At 41.1% G+C, this 12,899-nt stretch overlaps 1 protein-coding gene across 1 annotated transcript in view; it reads left to right on the forward strand.

The window, feature by feature from the left end:
• Positions 1-12,448, forward strand: part of MAOA (monoamine oxidase A) — a 57,110-nt gene extending 44,662 nt beyond the window's left edge. Inside the window, exons 9-15 of the mRNA NM_001081832.1 lie at positions 288-384; positions 3,773-3,826; positions 7,380-7,437; positions 8,657-8,754; positions 11,433-11,544; positions 11,751-11,813; positions 12,005-12,448. Coding sequence (NP_001075301.1) covers positions 288-384; positions 3,773-3,826; positions 7,380-7,437; positions 8,657-8,754; positions 11,433-11,544; positions 11,751-11,813; positions 12,005-12,151 — 629 coding nt within the window. The 3' untranslated portion in view covers positions 12,152-12,448. The remainder of the gene's footprint in view (positions 1-287; positions 385-3,772; positions 3,827-7,379; positions 7,438-8,656; positions 8,755-11,432; positions 11,545-11,750; positions 11,814-12,004) is intronic.
• The last annotated feature ends 451 nt before the right edge of the window (positions 12,449-12,899 follow it).

Below are 12,899 nucleotides of genomic sequence, written 5' to 3' on the forward strand. Positions count from 1 at the left end.
CCATCTTACAATTTTAGCCATGCACTGGTCATACATGACTCTTATGTAAAGGTCATTGAGATGGGTCATTTTCCATGTGTCTAGGTGAACAGACATCCTTGTATAGTCAGTGTGCGTATTTAATAGAAAATAGTTCTAGGGTTGGGATAAAGACCAATAGATTAAGATTTGCCTTCTTCTTAGCAAAATACTTTATATATATATATATATATATATATATATATATATATATTCCCCCTAAATCTCTGATGAGGTCAGTCTTTCTTATTGATCTTCTCCTGGTTAAGATTACTGTGGCTCTATGATCATTGAAGATGAGGAAGCTCCAATTTCAATAACCCTGGATGACAGCAAGCCAGATGGGTCGCTGCCTGCCATCATGGGGTAAGTTAGAGCTGGGTGTTCTGCATTTTCCAAATTGTATGGGTGTATTGGTGTGGATGCTGGCAGAGCATATTGTTTTGGAGTCAAGCTCAAGCAATGAACCCTACAGAAATATATCATGTTCCTCTATATTAAAATATTAGAGTAATGTTTTGTTTGTGGTACCAGAACGCTGGGAAACTTTACTCAAATTGACACCATTTTGAACTTGTGCCCATACATCTCTTTTCTCCATAAAACTTACATATTGAGGACAGAGTGAAAGAAGCAGCTAGACAGGCAGTATAGTAGACAAGCCTGCCTAGAGACAGAATGTCTACAACCATTCTGGAATGAGAACTGACTGTTTTATCCTGTAAAACCTTCCAAAGTTAGGGTTTCTTGGCTTTATACTCTTCTCCATTCCAAACATTGCCTCATAACAGATGTTAATATGTTCATTGTTACCCTCGGATATAAGATGGATGACCAATTAGGAAGTGCAGCTCAAAGTAGAGTCAGGCCTTGAGTGGATAGCACTTTTCCTAGTAGGTCATTCCATGGCTATCCTTTACCAGGGATGGTCCAGGGTGAGGTTCTGTGTCTGGAATAGGAGACCTCTTCCCCTCTCCTCACATCCTGCCACACAGCTGCTCTGCCCTTTGGGACTAGGGGCCCAGAGAAGGAAGTAGGGGCTCCCACAAAGGGATTGCTAAGGAGTGCTGCAGCCTCCCAGTTGCCACGCCTTTCAGTCCTCCTCAAAACTATACAACCAAAAGGGCTATTTATTCTACCACATCATGACAAAAGAGCACAGCTTCTAGAGTAGTCAAGTGACTTTTAGAGACCAGCAGGTTTCCTCTTCACCCCTGGGAGAGTTGAGCTCATGTACATTACATCATTAAAGGGAAATTACAAAACCAAAAGGAGCAGACCCATGATCCAAGGGACCTGGAGAGCAATCTGTGCTACTGGACTGTCAATAAGACATCTTATAACCCCTTCTCTGGCTGTAAAATATAAGAAATCGTACCAGCCCCCCGAGAAGGGCAGGTACTCACAACATAATGACCATCCCCTTCAGCTCTAACCTCAGTGGGCAAGAAAGGATATAGATTATTGGGGCAGTTTGCTATCACCTTCTATATGCCAAAGGAAAGCAGGAGGTTGAGGTAGAGATTTCAGGAGACTGTCAGTCAAGACCAATCCAATTGTAGATGGAAGAACATTCAACTTCTTGCCCTGGGAGTTAGAAACTGTGGCATCTGCCCTTCTGGGCTTTCTTCAGCTTTATTTACAAGGACATGTATGACAGAAGCCTTCCAGATGGTAATGGAGTTACTTAGGCAGCTCCTAAAAAGTGATATTCTACTCTGTTTTATCTGGACGGTTGCCTCCACCTTGTTCTCGCCTTGAAGCTTTATTGCCTCGACACTGCTCTCTGCTCTGGCCAAGGAGAGCCTTGAGGATGAGAGTGGTAATTGCCCAGCACTGTATTTGTTGATAACTACTGCCTTTTGGAAACTAGAAAGGGCTTGTACTTTAGAACTGTGAAAGGTCCTCAACCCAAAGCCAGTGTGTTTAATTTCCTCACTAAAACACCAAAGAACGTTAAAGAGTAGTTGTCCATAGTTAGAATTAGATCAAAGAGGTTATTTAATTCCTGACTTGAGATTTGATAGAAATAGCCAACACTAACTGCCCTTTAGGAAAGGACCTGTAGAAAGCACTCAAGACCTAAAAAGATTTTCAGATAAATCATTTGATCTTTCATCAGATATTGGTGATTTTCATTGAAATACTGCGTAAGTCTAAAATCATCAGTTCTTGCATAAACCCAAAATTTAACTAAAATCATTACTAGCAAGCCATAACATAAGGTATGAAATCAAACAAAATCATGACTATATCCCATAAAGTTCAGTAATTCAAATTTCTTAAATAGTCTACAGCTTCCTCTGAAATACTATTCTCTGGATTAACACAAATACATTTTGCATCTTTGCTTCCCAGAATGATCTTGAATAACAGCTCTGTAAGAATTGCCAATCAAATTAGGAACAGTTTAATCTGAGGGTGAGTGAGAACATGAAATATCTGTGTTCAGCTCTTGCATCTTCAGTCCTGATCTACTTGTCTTTTTGGTCTAGGACAAAACAAATATAATTTTAAAACGTTTTTTAAGTGGAGACATAATTTCATTGTCCTTTAGCTCATTTGGCTTTTTGAAAGATTTCTAATAATAGTACAACTGAGGTCTTCTTGTCACAATTCAATTCTTTGAAATATACATGCAATTAGTGATAGTATTATAATAAGTAGAATCCTTTTGTTGTGAGGAAGATTCGCCCTGAGCTAATATCCATTGCCAATCTTCCCCTTTTTTTGCTTGAGGAAGATTAGCCCTGAGCTAACATCTGTGCCAGTCTTCCTCTATTTTGTATGTGAGAGGCCTCCACAGCATGGCCAATGAGTGGAGTAGGACCACACCCGGGATCTGAACCCACGAACCCAGGCCATTGAAGGGGAGTGTGTGGAAGTTTAACCATTTGGCCGTGGGTCCGGCCCCCAAATAGAGTCTATTTGATTAAAGGGAAATAGACAGATTATAACTGAGTTTTACTGAGCTACTGAATTTGGGGACTGTGCTAGGCCAGTTTTCCAGGAAGCCAACTCAGAGATGGAGATTTGGGTGCAGGAGTTTCATTGAGAAGTGCTCTGGGAAGGGAAGGAATCAGGATCGGGCAGAGGGATATATTGGGCTCCAAAGTTGTCCCAACAGAGGCCTTAGCCATCCCATGGGGAACTCTGAGCAGGATTACCCTTCAGAGATGTCCTGCACTGAGGCAAGGGGGTGGGCCTAGGTACCCCAGAGCCAGTCATCCTGGGGAGAAGAGGGACCTTGAGCCAGGCATTTCTCTGCTGCAGAGTGCGATTGCTGGGGAAGGGTTCAGCTATGAGCTGAGGGCAATGAGTGCTTGATCCTGAAGAGGGATCTGGGTGGCCCACCATGGCATCCACTACAGGCATTTATTTATATTTGTTATTCCAATTTTTCAAGTATTTGGCAGAAGGCAACAGTCATTACCAGGATAATCATTTAATCCAACATTGATTCATCTAATATTTGATTTCCTACTATATGCCAAGAACTGTGCTAAACTTTGGGGGTAGAATATTGAGTAGGAGGTGACCTGTCATGTAGGAGCCTACAACCTAGCAAGGGTTTTGGACACAGAGGCAGATGGAAGACAGCAGGGCATTTGCTCTAGTAGAGGGAAATAATGGGAGGATGTTGGAGCGTTCATTAATGCCAAGTAGGTGGAGGCAAGAACACTTCACAAAGAAGCAGCAACTCTTGAGATAAACTACTAACACCTCATCGTTCAAATGTAACCTCTCTCTCCAGCTTCATCCTTGCCAGAAAGGCTGATCGACTTGCTAAGCTGCATAAAGAAATGAGGTAAGAATTTGCGTCTGAAACAGAAAAGGTTAGCTTTATATTGTGCTTACTGTACTAACCACAGTATAATAGCATTATGGAAAACCACAAATAATTCACTAATATTCTCAAAATCCCAACAAATCAACCTCTTTGTATTTGGCTACACCCCCCTCCACTCGGTCCTTGCCCATATGTATGTATCAATTGAGTTTTACATGTTTGTGTTCATTTTACTGTGATTGAGTGGTAGGATTTCCCTGTAAGATGGATAGAGAAAATCAGAAAACATTAGCTTTGAAAAAAGCCTTAGAGGCCAAGTCCTGTTCACCTTGCAAGACAGTTATTCCTTTTCTAAGGTTCTCTGACTTGTACTTTTCTGAAAAGCAAATCCATATATATGTGTTTCAACCAGTTGCAACTTGTGCACATAAAGTATTCCTCTTTCATTATCTAGGACATGGCTCTGATGTTCCCTTCTCCCTAGAGCTTCCTAGTATAAAACAGTTATTTTAGGACAGTGGCTTTTTTTTTTCTTTCTCCCTTTCTCTCTTTGTACTTTGTATGTGTTTTACTTTGCCTTGGAATCCTTTGTTCAAATAAAGTCTTACTTGGAACTCTTACCTGGAAACAGTCATTTGGCTGGTGGGGGGCTGCCTCTGGGAATTTCTGGGCTTCCCTTCTTTAGGGTAGTCCTAAATCCTTTGTTAGCTTTTGAAGAGGACCAACACACATGCAAATGTGTACTTCTCTCTGCATTTAATTTATAAATTAAGCAGCAAATCCACTAACAGCCCTTCCTTTGAGAGTTACTTTGATGACTTTGGAAGTCAGGAAAAGGCTGCAGAAGTTCCCACACTTGCATGCAAATTTGTTTATTTGAGCTACCGTGAGATTCGATGTCAGGAAGGGAACTATTTTAATGTCCACCTACTCAATAGAAGAGGAATTTGGGCTCCAGTGACAGAGAATGATATGTCCAAGGCTCCATAGCTAGCTTGTGACAAAGTCAGAAATAGCATCTAATGTGTACTTTTTTTCATTACGCCACACTAAGCTTGACATTTTCTTTTGGATTTCCTGCTTTCCCTCCTTATTAATAGTAAAATAAATACCAGCCTGGATGTAGACATTTGGTTATGATTCCACATGGTGGCTGAACTTCTCAAAAGTTTTTATAAGGCAAAACCCTTAGAACTCTGAATATGCCCTTGACCGGAGCACTGGTACCCAGAACTGACTGCATCAAAATCTCCCAAAATATGTTTGGAAAATATATTTTTCTGAGGCCATTAGATTATGATTTGGTAAGTTAGGGGTGGGGCCTGAGTATTTGTATTTTTTAACAAGCTTTTCCAGTGATTTTGATGAGCAGCCAGATTTAGAAACCAGTGGGTAAATTCACCTACAAGATGACCTCTTTTGGCCATCATTTAAAATATGTTCTGTTATTTTCAGAGCCCAACTAACCAATCAGTGCATTGCTCCAATATCCTTGTTTTATATAACTTTTCCTAAAATTTGTAATTTTAATGGGTGGAAAGGGATGGGGAAGATAATTTCCTGATATATTTGTATGAACTCATCCTTGACTCATCTCATAGTATGGAATACAGTAAATAATGAGTTATATTTCTAGTATAACTACTTTATCATTCATGAATGAAAAATTAACTACAATGTAGGTTGACTGGATTTTAGGTTTCACTCTGTTTTACTAAAGATTTTATTACATGTTCCAAAAATAACTTAAGCATCATTAAGCTTTTCAGAATAATGATTATCAAAACTTTTGTTTTCTAATTGACTCAAAATGTGAGAGTTATTCTTTGTAACACTCTTATGAAGTAGGTGAGAATCAGTCATCTCATCATAGAGTAGGAAAGAGGGTACCATACTAGGCTGAGGATGGGTTTGGATTACATAAATTTTTATTGAGCACTTACTACAGGTGCAGTGCTCAGGAGAGTAGAGCCTCAGCCCTGCCGTTCATCAGCTGAGTGATGTTAAACAGGTCTTTTCAGCACACTGAGCCTCAGCCTCCTCATCTTTGTAATGAGCGGCTTGGATTAGACAGAAAGAGACAGACAGGTGGACAGTAGTCCTGAGACTTCTTCCAGTTCTGCCTCTCCTTTATGATTATTGATCTGTAGTATGAACAGCTCCTTGGAGGAAACCAAACTTTTCCTGTCTGTACTAGAACTTAAATAGCCACCTAATATTGAGTGACATCACCTCAAGAGTGGCATTTGTTTCTCCCTTAAAACCTGCCATGGTAAAATGGTGGCAGTAAGCAATGTTTATAATTCGACCTCCTCCTCCTGACTTAACACTGTATATTCACAAGATGGAAGTTCTGGGGTTATATAAATGGTATAAATGTGAGCATTTGGATAAATTTACAAGGTTATATTTTGTCCCACGTGATTCAGAGAAATTGGAGACATGTTTGAAAAATATTTTCTAATGTAATTGGCAACATAAAATTGTCATCTTTTAAAATGTCTGTTTCTTTTATTACTGGTAAGTGTAACCTTCCCCACACACACATTTTTGGCCATTTGTCCCTTCAGCTTTTAATGCTCGTCTTACAGATTTGAATTAAACCCTTTGCCACATTTTTTAGCAAATATCTTTCCAGTTGCTTGTTAGCCTGTAACAAATAATTTGGAGCACTTTCAATGTTTAAACTATATAAAAACTAAAGTAGGCAAATACCAAAAGTATATAACTGGATCAGTGTGAACGTATTCAAACAAACCCTGAAATAGAACTGTTCGTTTCTAAAATGGGTGATTTTAGTAAATTGGAACTTTTTAATATCACCAAGAGTGGTTGTAAGTTTAAAATGTGTCTGTTTCAAAAAGTGCTTAGTTAAATTAAACTACTGATTTTTAAGATATAATGCATGCCATGTTCTATGCTAGTCATTTACATAATGAATTATGAGGGTAACCAAAGACTGCGTTTGAGGTAATACCACATAGTGCATCATGCCCACTCCCCAGATGCCCTTTGAAGTACTCTGTCCGCAGACCATTCTGACAAGTGACAGATTACTAGGCTGGAGTGACTCTAAGCCTCTCCAGGTATAGCATATTTTATGTTTTGCTTGAAAGATTAAATTAGCTTTATATGTTTGTAGATCTTTAAAACATAGATATACGATAGTTAAAAGACACTGTTATATGTACTATAAACTTATAAAAGGATTATTCTAGAATTCTACATATTCCAGAAAAGTGACTTAAAATTAATTCCTAAAACTGAATTTAATTTAATCTCATTTTCCCCATTTTAAACTTGAATAGATATGGTGTAGGGTAGTGAAAGAGGCAAAAATATTTTTAAAAAGGAAAATTCTGTCGAATCTTCAAGTCAAATGACTGTATTGAAGCACAGAGTTAATCTGAGAGCAGAGATTCACGGAACTGTTCGTTTTGTATAGTTACGGAAGGCCATTAATTCTAATCTTTCCTTAATCTGACTTATTGGCAAGAGCCCTGGAACTTGCTCTCTTTATTCTATTCTCATCACTTATTACTTCCTTAACATTTTTTGTTCTTTTTTATAGGAAGAAGAAAATCTGTGAGCTCTACGCCAAGGTACTGGGATCCCAAGAAGCTTTACAAGTAAGAAACCTCCAGCTTTAATCCCTAGTAGGTTCTGCCCCGTTTGCTCTGAGTGGTAAAGCAAAGCAGATTCTGCTTTCCTGACAGTCTTATGAAGAGAGTACAAAGGGATATGCTTACTAGAAGATTAACTTCACCAATCACAAAAGGCTATTAACAGTTGCTGTCAGGTGCATGCAGTTTCTGATGCAGCGGTTCCTTGGGCTGTTTAAATGTTCACTGGGTAACTGGCAGCCAATTGTAATCAGAGCCTGGAGCTGGAGGTATTGTCCGGAGGGGTGAGATCAGTTCCCAGAACAGAGATCCTGCCTTCTGTCAATGTCAACTGACTGCTGTGAAATAAAATCCCAGCTATGTCATCATTTGTTGGTGAAGGCACAGTAGTGTACACTTGACAAGATGGACTGAATCTGGACTCTCCGCCCAGGTCAAAGTCATACTGATTTATTTTTCCATCTGTAGACTCAATTCATGGCTCCTTTAGGAATTTTCGTGCTTTCAATCTGCCACTGAAAGCGATTATGAGAATGAAATTTTTGAAGAACCTACCAGATAGTTGGGGGCTCATTCAGGCTATTACCTCTGAACTGTTCAAATAAAAAACTTGTAGGACGTGTTAGGGAAATCAGAGAAGGTTCTCTCTTGTCCCTTGAGAAACACTTTTCATCTTAATTGTCCCCTGTTTAGCAGGATTCCCATCATTCACTTTTCCAACTTACACTTTTTGGTTGTGAAGAAAGCCTTTCGTAGGCACTATGCTTATCTTCTACCTCCTCCCCTCCACTCTTTTTTCAGCAGTAATGCCTTAGCAGATGGGAGAAGGAAAGGAAAGATGGGCGAAGTAAAGAAAATACAGAGAATTCAGAGATTTAAGCAGAACTTTCCAGAACCTGCTTGTCAGTGGGGTTTCCTGTATACTTAGGTCTAAAGACTTCAGAATCTGCGTGGAGAGGCCCCTCTTCCAGTTATTGGAATATTTCATGTCTCTCCTAGAGAAAAGGTTGAGAAAGTCAAAGTATACGTAGTTTGTCACTTGGTACCTCACAAAAGGCCATTACTTGATACTGTCATATTTCTCCTTAAATGAGTTAGAAATACAGGGCTGCCTTTTTTTAATGTAAATTTTTTGTTAAAGTAAAACACAGAAGAGCCTTTATTATTGACCGCTAGCATTTCAGCTTTGTCTTCCCTTTCACATTTTCTCCCCACTGATCTGCAGCCGGTGCACTATGAAGAGAAGAACTGGTGTGAGGAGCAGTACTCAGGGGGCTGCTATACTGCCTACTTCCCCCCAGGGATCATGACTCAGTATGGAAGGTACTACCCAGACACTATACCAATTAATACAAGACATACACCAAACTTAAAAAGATAAGCAGGTCAGGGGCTAGTCCGGTGGTGCAGCAGTTAAGTTTGCACATTCTGCTTTGGCAGCCCGGGGTTCACCGGTTCAGATCCCGGGTGCAGACACGGCGCTATTTGACAAGCCATGCTGTAGTAGGTATCTCACATACAAAGTAGAGGAATATGGGCATGGATGTTAGCTCAGGGTCAGTCTTCCTCAGCCAAAAGAGGAGGATTGGCAGCAGATGTCAGCTCAGGGCTAATCTTCCTCAAAACAAAAAAAAAGATAAGCAGGTCAGCCTGGTGGCCTAGTAGTTGAGCTCAGTGTGCTCCACTTTGGTGGCCTGGGTTTGGTTCCTGAGCATGGACCACTTGTGGGCATACCACTTGTCTGCCAGTGGCCATGCTGTGGTGGTGGCTCACATCCTAAAAGAGGAAGGTTGGCAGCAGGTGTTAGCTCAGGGCAAATCTTCCTCAGCCAAAAAAAAAAGATAAGCAAAGTTCAATGGAAATTGTAGAAATAATCATCAGCATTCTTATTTCTAATGCCCCAGATAGTCGGTTTATGTATTTCTGGATATCCATAGGAAAATAAGTATGTTAGTACATAGATCAACAGCTATCAGTACCTAGAACAATCACAGAACACTGGTGAGCATTTCAGATGTCAGCAACATGTGAGAATTCTGCAAGCTGCAGTGTCCTCCAAGGGGCCTTCTTGAGCTCAACTAGAATTTAGCTTCATATGACTAACCTAGGCTCCATGGCACCAGTCTACACAGAAGGACATGGGCTAAACACGTCTTGCCATCCAGAACAGCATCAGACATTCCTCTTCACAGGGAAGCATCCTTGCTGTATACAGCTAAGGTGTGAGGAGGTGATATCCACTCAGGCTGGGAGAATTCACCTTGGCTTAGAAACCTCATGCCCCATAGTGGTCATTGTCTCTCGAAACAGCCTCTTAGGCTTAGTGTCCAGGGTCCCTGTAAGGCACATGCCCAGTTACAAAAGGCACCACACTCAGGGAAGCCCAAAATGATAAACTCCTACCAGGCATTTACAATTCATGACAATTTTCCCAGCCCAGATGCAATTTTCCAATGTAGGGGTCAAGGGAGACATTTTTACCATAAGCACTGTTACCTGGTAACGTAGATGGCATTATTCTTCATCAGATTTCCGAAGGAACAGAGCTAGAAAGTTAACTCAAGGTTGTGTTTGTCCACAGAGAAGGAAGAAGGATTTGTTAATCCTTTCCTTACATGAATTTTTTTGTTTGTTTATTCTCTTTTGTTTTTGGTGACAAAGATTGGCCCTGAGCTAACATCTGTTGCCAATCTTCCTCTTTTTTTTCTCCATAAGGCCCCAGTACATAGTTGTATATCCTAGTTGTAAGTCTTTCTAGTTCTTCTATGTGGGATGCCACCACAGCATGGCTTGATGAGCAGTGTGTAGGTCTACAACCAGGATCCGAACCGGCAAACCCCGGGCCGCCAAAGTGGAGTGTGCGAACTTAACCACTACACCACTGGGCCAGCCTTGTTTATTCTTAATTGAACCGTTAATTAAGTAATGATTTTAGTTAAATTTTAGGTTGCACAAGAATCAATTATTTTAGACTTATGCAGTATCTCAATGAAAGTCATTATCTGATGAAAGATTAAATGATTTATCGGAAAAACTTTTTTGATCTTGGGTGCTTTTTACAGTTCCTTTTCCAAAGGGTGATTTTTGTTGTCTATTTCTGTCAAATCTCTAGTTGTGAATGAATAGGCTTTGTTAGTGATAACAGGATTAATGAACTGGAGTGGACCTGGATTTAAAGTAGAAGTCTACAGGATGGGACTAGGATTAGGAATAGATGAAGCCAAAGATTCCTGAATTGGAAAAAGCCATGACAGTGGATTAAGGTAAAGGCCTTTGGGGTGGAGGTGTGCAGCTTAGGAGAGTTCATGAAAATGGCTGCGGATGTGGTAGGAGTCAAAGTCAACAAGGTAGGAGAGGACAGTTGCCCAGTCAGCTTAGCCCTTCTGTGGTTCTCTTCACCAAGACCTGTTTGTAAGAGAAGGCCCATTTCCCTGCCCTCAGCCAGTCTCCAGATAAATTCATGGAAGCAAACTCTGCAGAGGTTGTCTTTTAAGGAGACAGACATATAAGCCCTTGGGTCTCTCCTTTGCTAGAAGGTAGTTAATCTCCCTGTCTCCCCACTTGCCGCCACGGTTCCTGCTGACACCCTGGGAGTACCTGCATGGCTGGGGTCTGCAGTCAGATGTGATCTCATGAGGAATGCCCCCCTTGGAAAGACTGTAGGTAGCAAAACAGACCACAAACAGGAACCACAGAGCAAAGAAATCTGATTGTGGATTTAATGCATGTTCTCATATTCCAGTTCTGGCTGGTGAGGAAAAAGTCAACATCATCTTTAGTGACTGATGATCTGACAGCCTGATTCTCTCTGGCTTGAAAGTTCAGATCCTTGGGTGCAGGTGCAGAAAATGGGGAGGAGCCTTTCACCTTTGGCTGAGTCACATGGGAGTTTTTAAAACAGTTTGAGTTTCCTTGTCTGTGGGGTAAATGAGGGCAGTGATCGGCTCATTTACCCTCAGCGCCTTTCCAGGTAACTATTTGACCTCTCTGTTCCCTTAAAGGGTGATTCGTCAGCCAGTGGGCAGGATTTACTTTGCTGGCACGGAGACTGCCACACGCTGGAGCGGTTACATGGAGGGAGCAGTAGAGGCGGGAGAGAGGGCAGCTAGAGAGGTAAGGGAGGAAGGGGAGTCACTCTCCCTCCTCAGTCCAGCAGTGTGTTTGGTACCTGGCCTTTCTAGATCTTGACACTGATAAATCTGTACGTCCACTTCTCTGCCCCTCACTCTACTCATGGGGCTCATCTGTGGCCAGCAGGGCCTTGAGTCTGTCGAAACTACAGAACTTTATTTCATAATACCATGGCCATTTTTTTTCAGATCTTGAATGCTTTGGGGAAGGTGGCAGAGAAAGACATATGGCTTCAAGAACCTGAGTCAAAGGTCAGTTTGGCAGCTCCATTTCCATAGACCAGTAACTACATGTAAAACTCCTATCTCTCATCTTCTAGCCTCTGATGTAATTGTAGATGCCACTTTCCAGGGCACATCCGTGCACTGATTTTACAGATAGGTTTTGCCCCTCCTTGTCAGTGCAAGAGTTTTCTGCTAATGATCTGTGTTCATTCACCTAGGATGTTCCAGCTGTGGAAATCACCCATTCCTTCTGGGAGAGGAACCTGCCTTCCGTGGGAGGCCTCCTGAAGATCATTGGATTTTCCACATCAATCACCGCCCTGTGGATCGTGGTATACAAATTCAAGCTGCTGACACGATCCTAAAGATTCAGCCTAATGCTTTCTGCTTGCTCTTTCCCAGCACCATCAAAAGCAAAACGTTGCCAAATTAAAGACCTTGTCATTGGATCACCTTTAAGTGCACTGAATTTAATCTTTCAGTTTAGTCTTAGTCAATGTTAAAGTGAAAACAATCCAAAGAATCACCTCATTAATTTCAGTCAGATCAAGCTCCATCTTGTTATTTGTCTGTGTAGACTAACTTGTGTTGATTGGTGGAATAAAACCTTGTGATCGTTTTCTTAATTTCAAGAAGTTAAAGTTGAAATGTTCATTCTGAAACAATTTCTGTGTCCTGTTTTTCTCCCCTTTAACGCAAAATGCCGGATGATTGCAGAAATGAAGCATTTAACTTTCTCTCTGCGAGGTTGAGTAGATTAAGGCCCAGCCTGTGACTGTCCTTTTCAGTCCTTAGGAAATGAGGAAGTATAGGTCCAGAGCCCAGAGTCTCACAGCTTCTTGGCGTGAGCAGCTCACACTTTGGATGAAAGAATAAATAGTAAATGAAAGCAGTGGAGGCCGGAGGATGTAAGGCCCTCAAACCAGTATAAGGAACATCTTATGGGCTGCTGCCTCAGGACTCTGCTGACTACTTCTAATTCCTGTGAAGTTTCTGGACATCTAGTCTTAATGCTAGCTTGTTTGTATTTTCCTGTTTTTCTTCTTAAAGAGGGCAGTGTTTACCAACGTATAATGTTAAAATTGACTTGCTGTGACTTTTGTGCAGCTCCCC

This window comes from Equus caballus, chromosome X, assembly GCF_041296265.1.
Source record: "Equus caballus isolate H_3958 breed thoroughbred chromosome X, TB-T2T, whole genome shotgun sequence".
Classification (NCBI taxonomy): domain Eukaryota; kingdom Metazoa; phylum Chordata; class Mammalia; order Perissodactyla; family Equidae; genus Equus; species Equus caballus.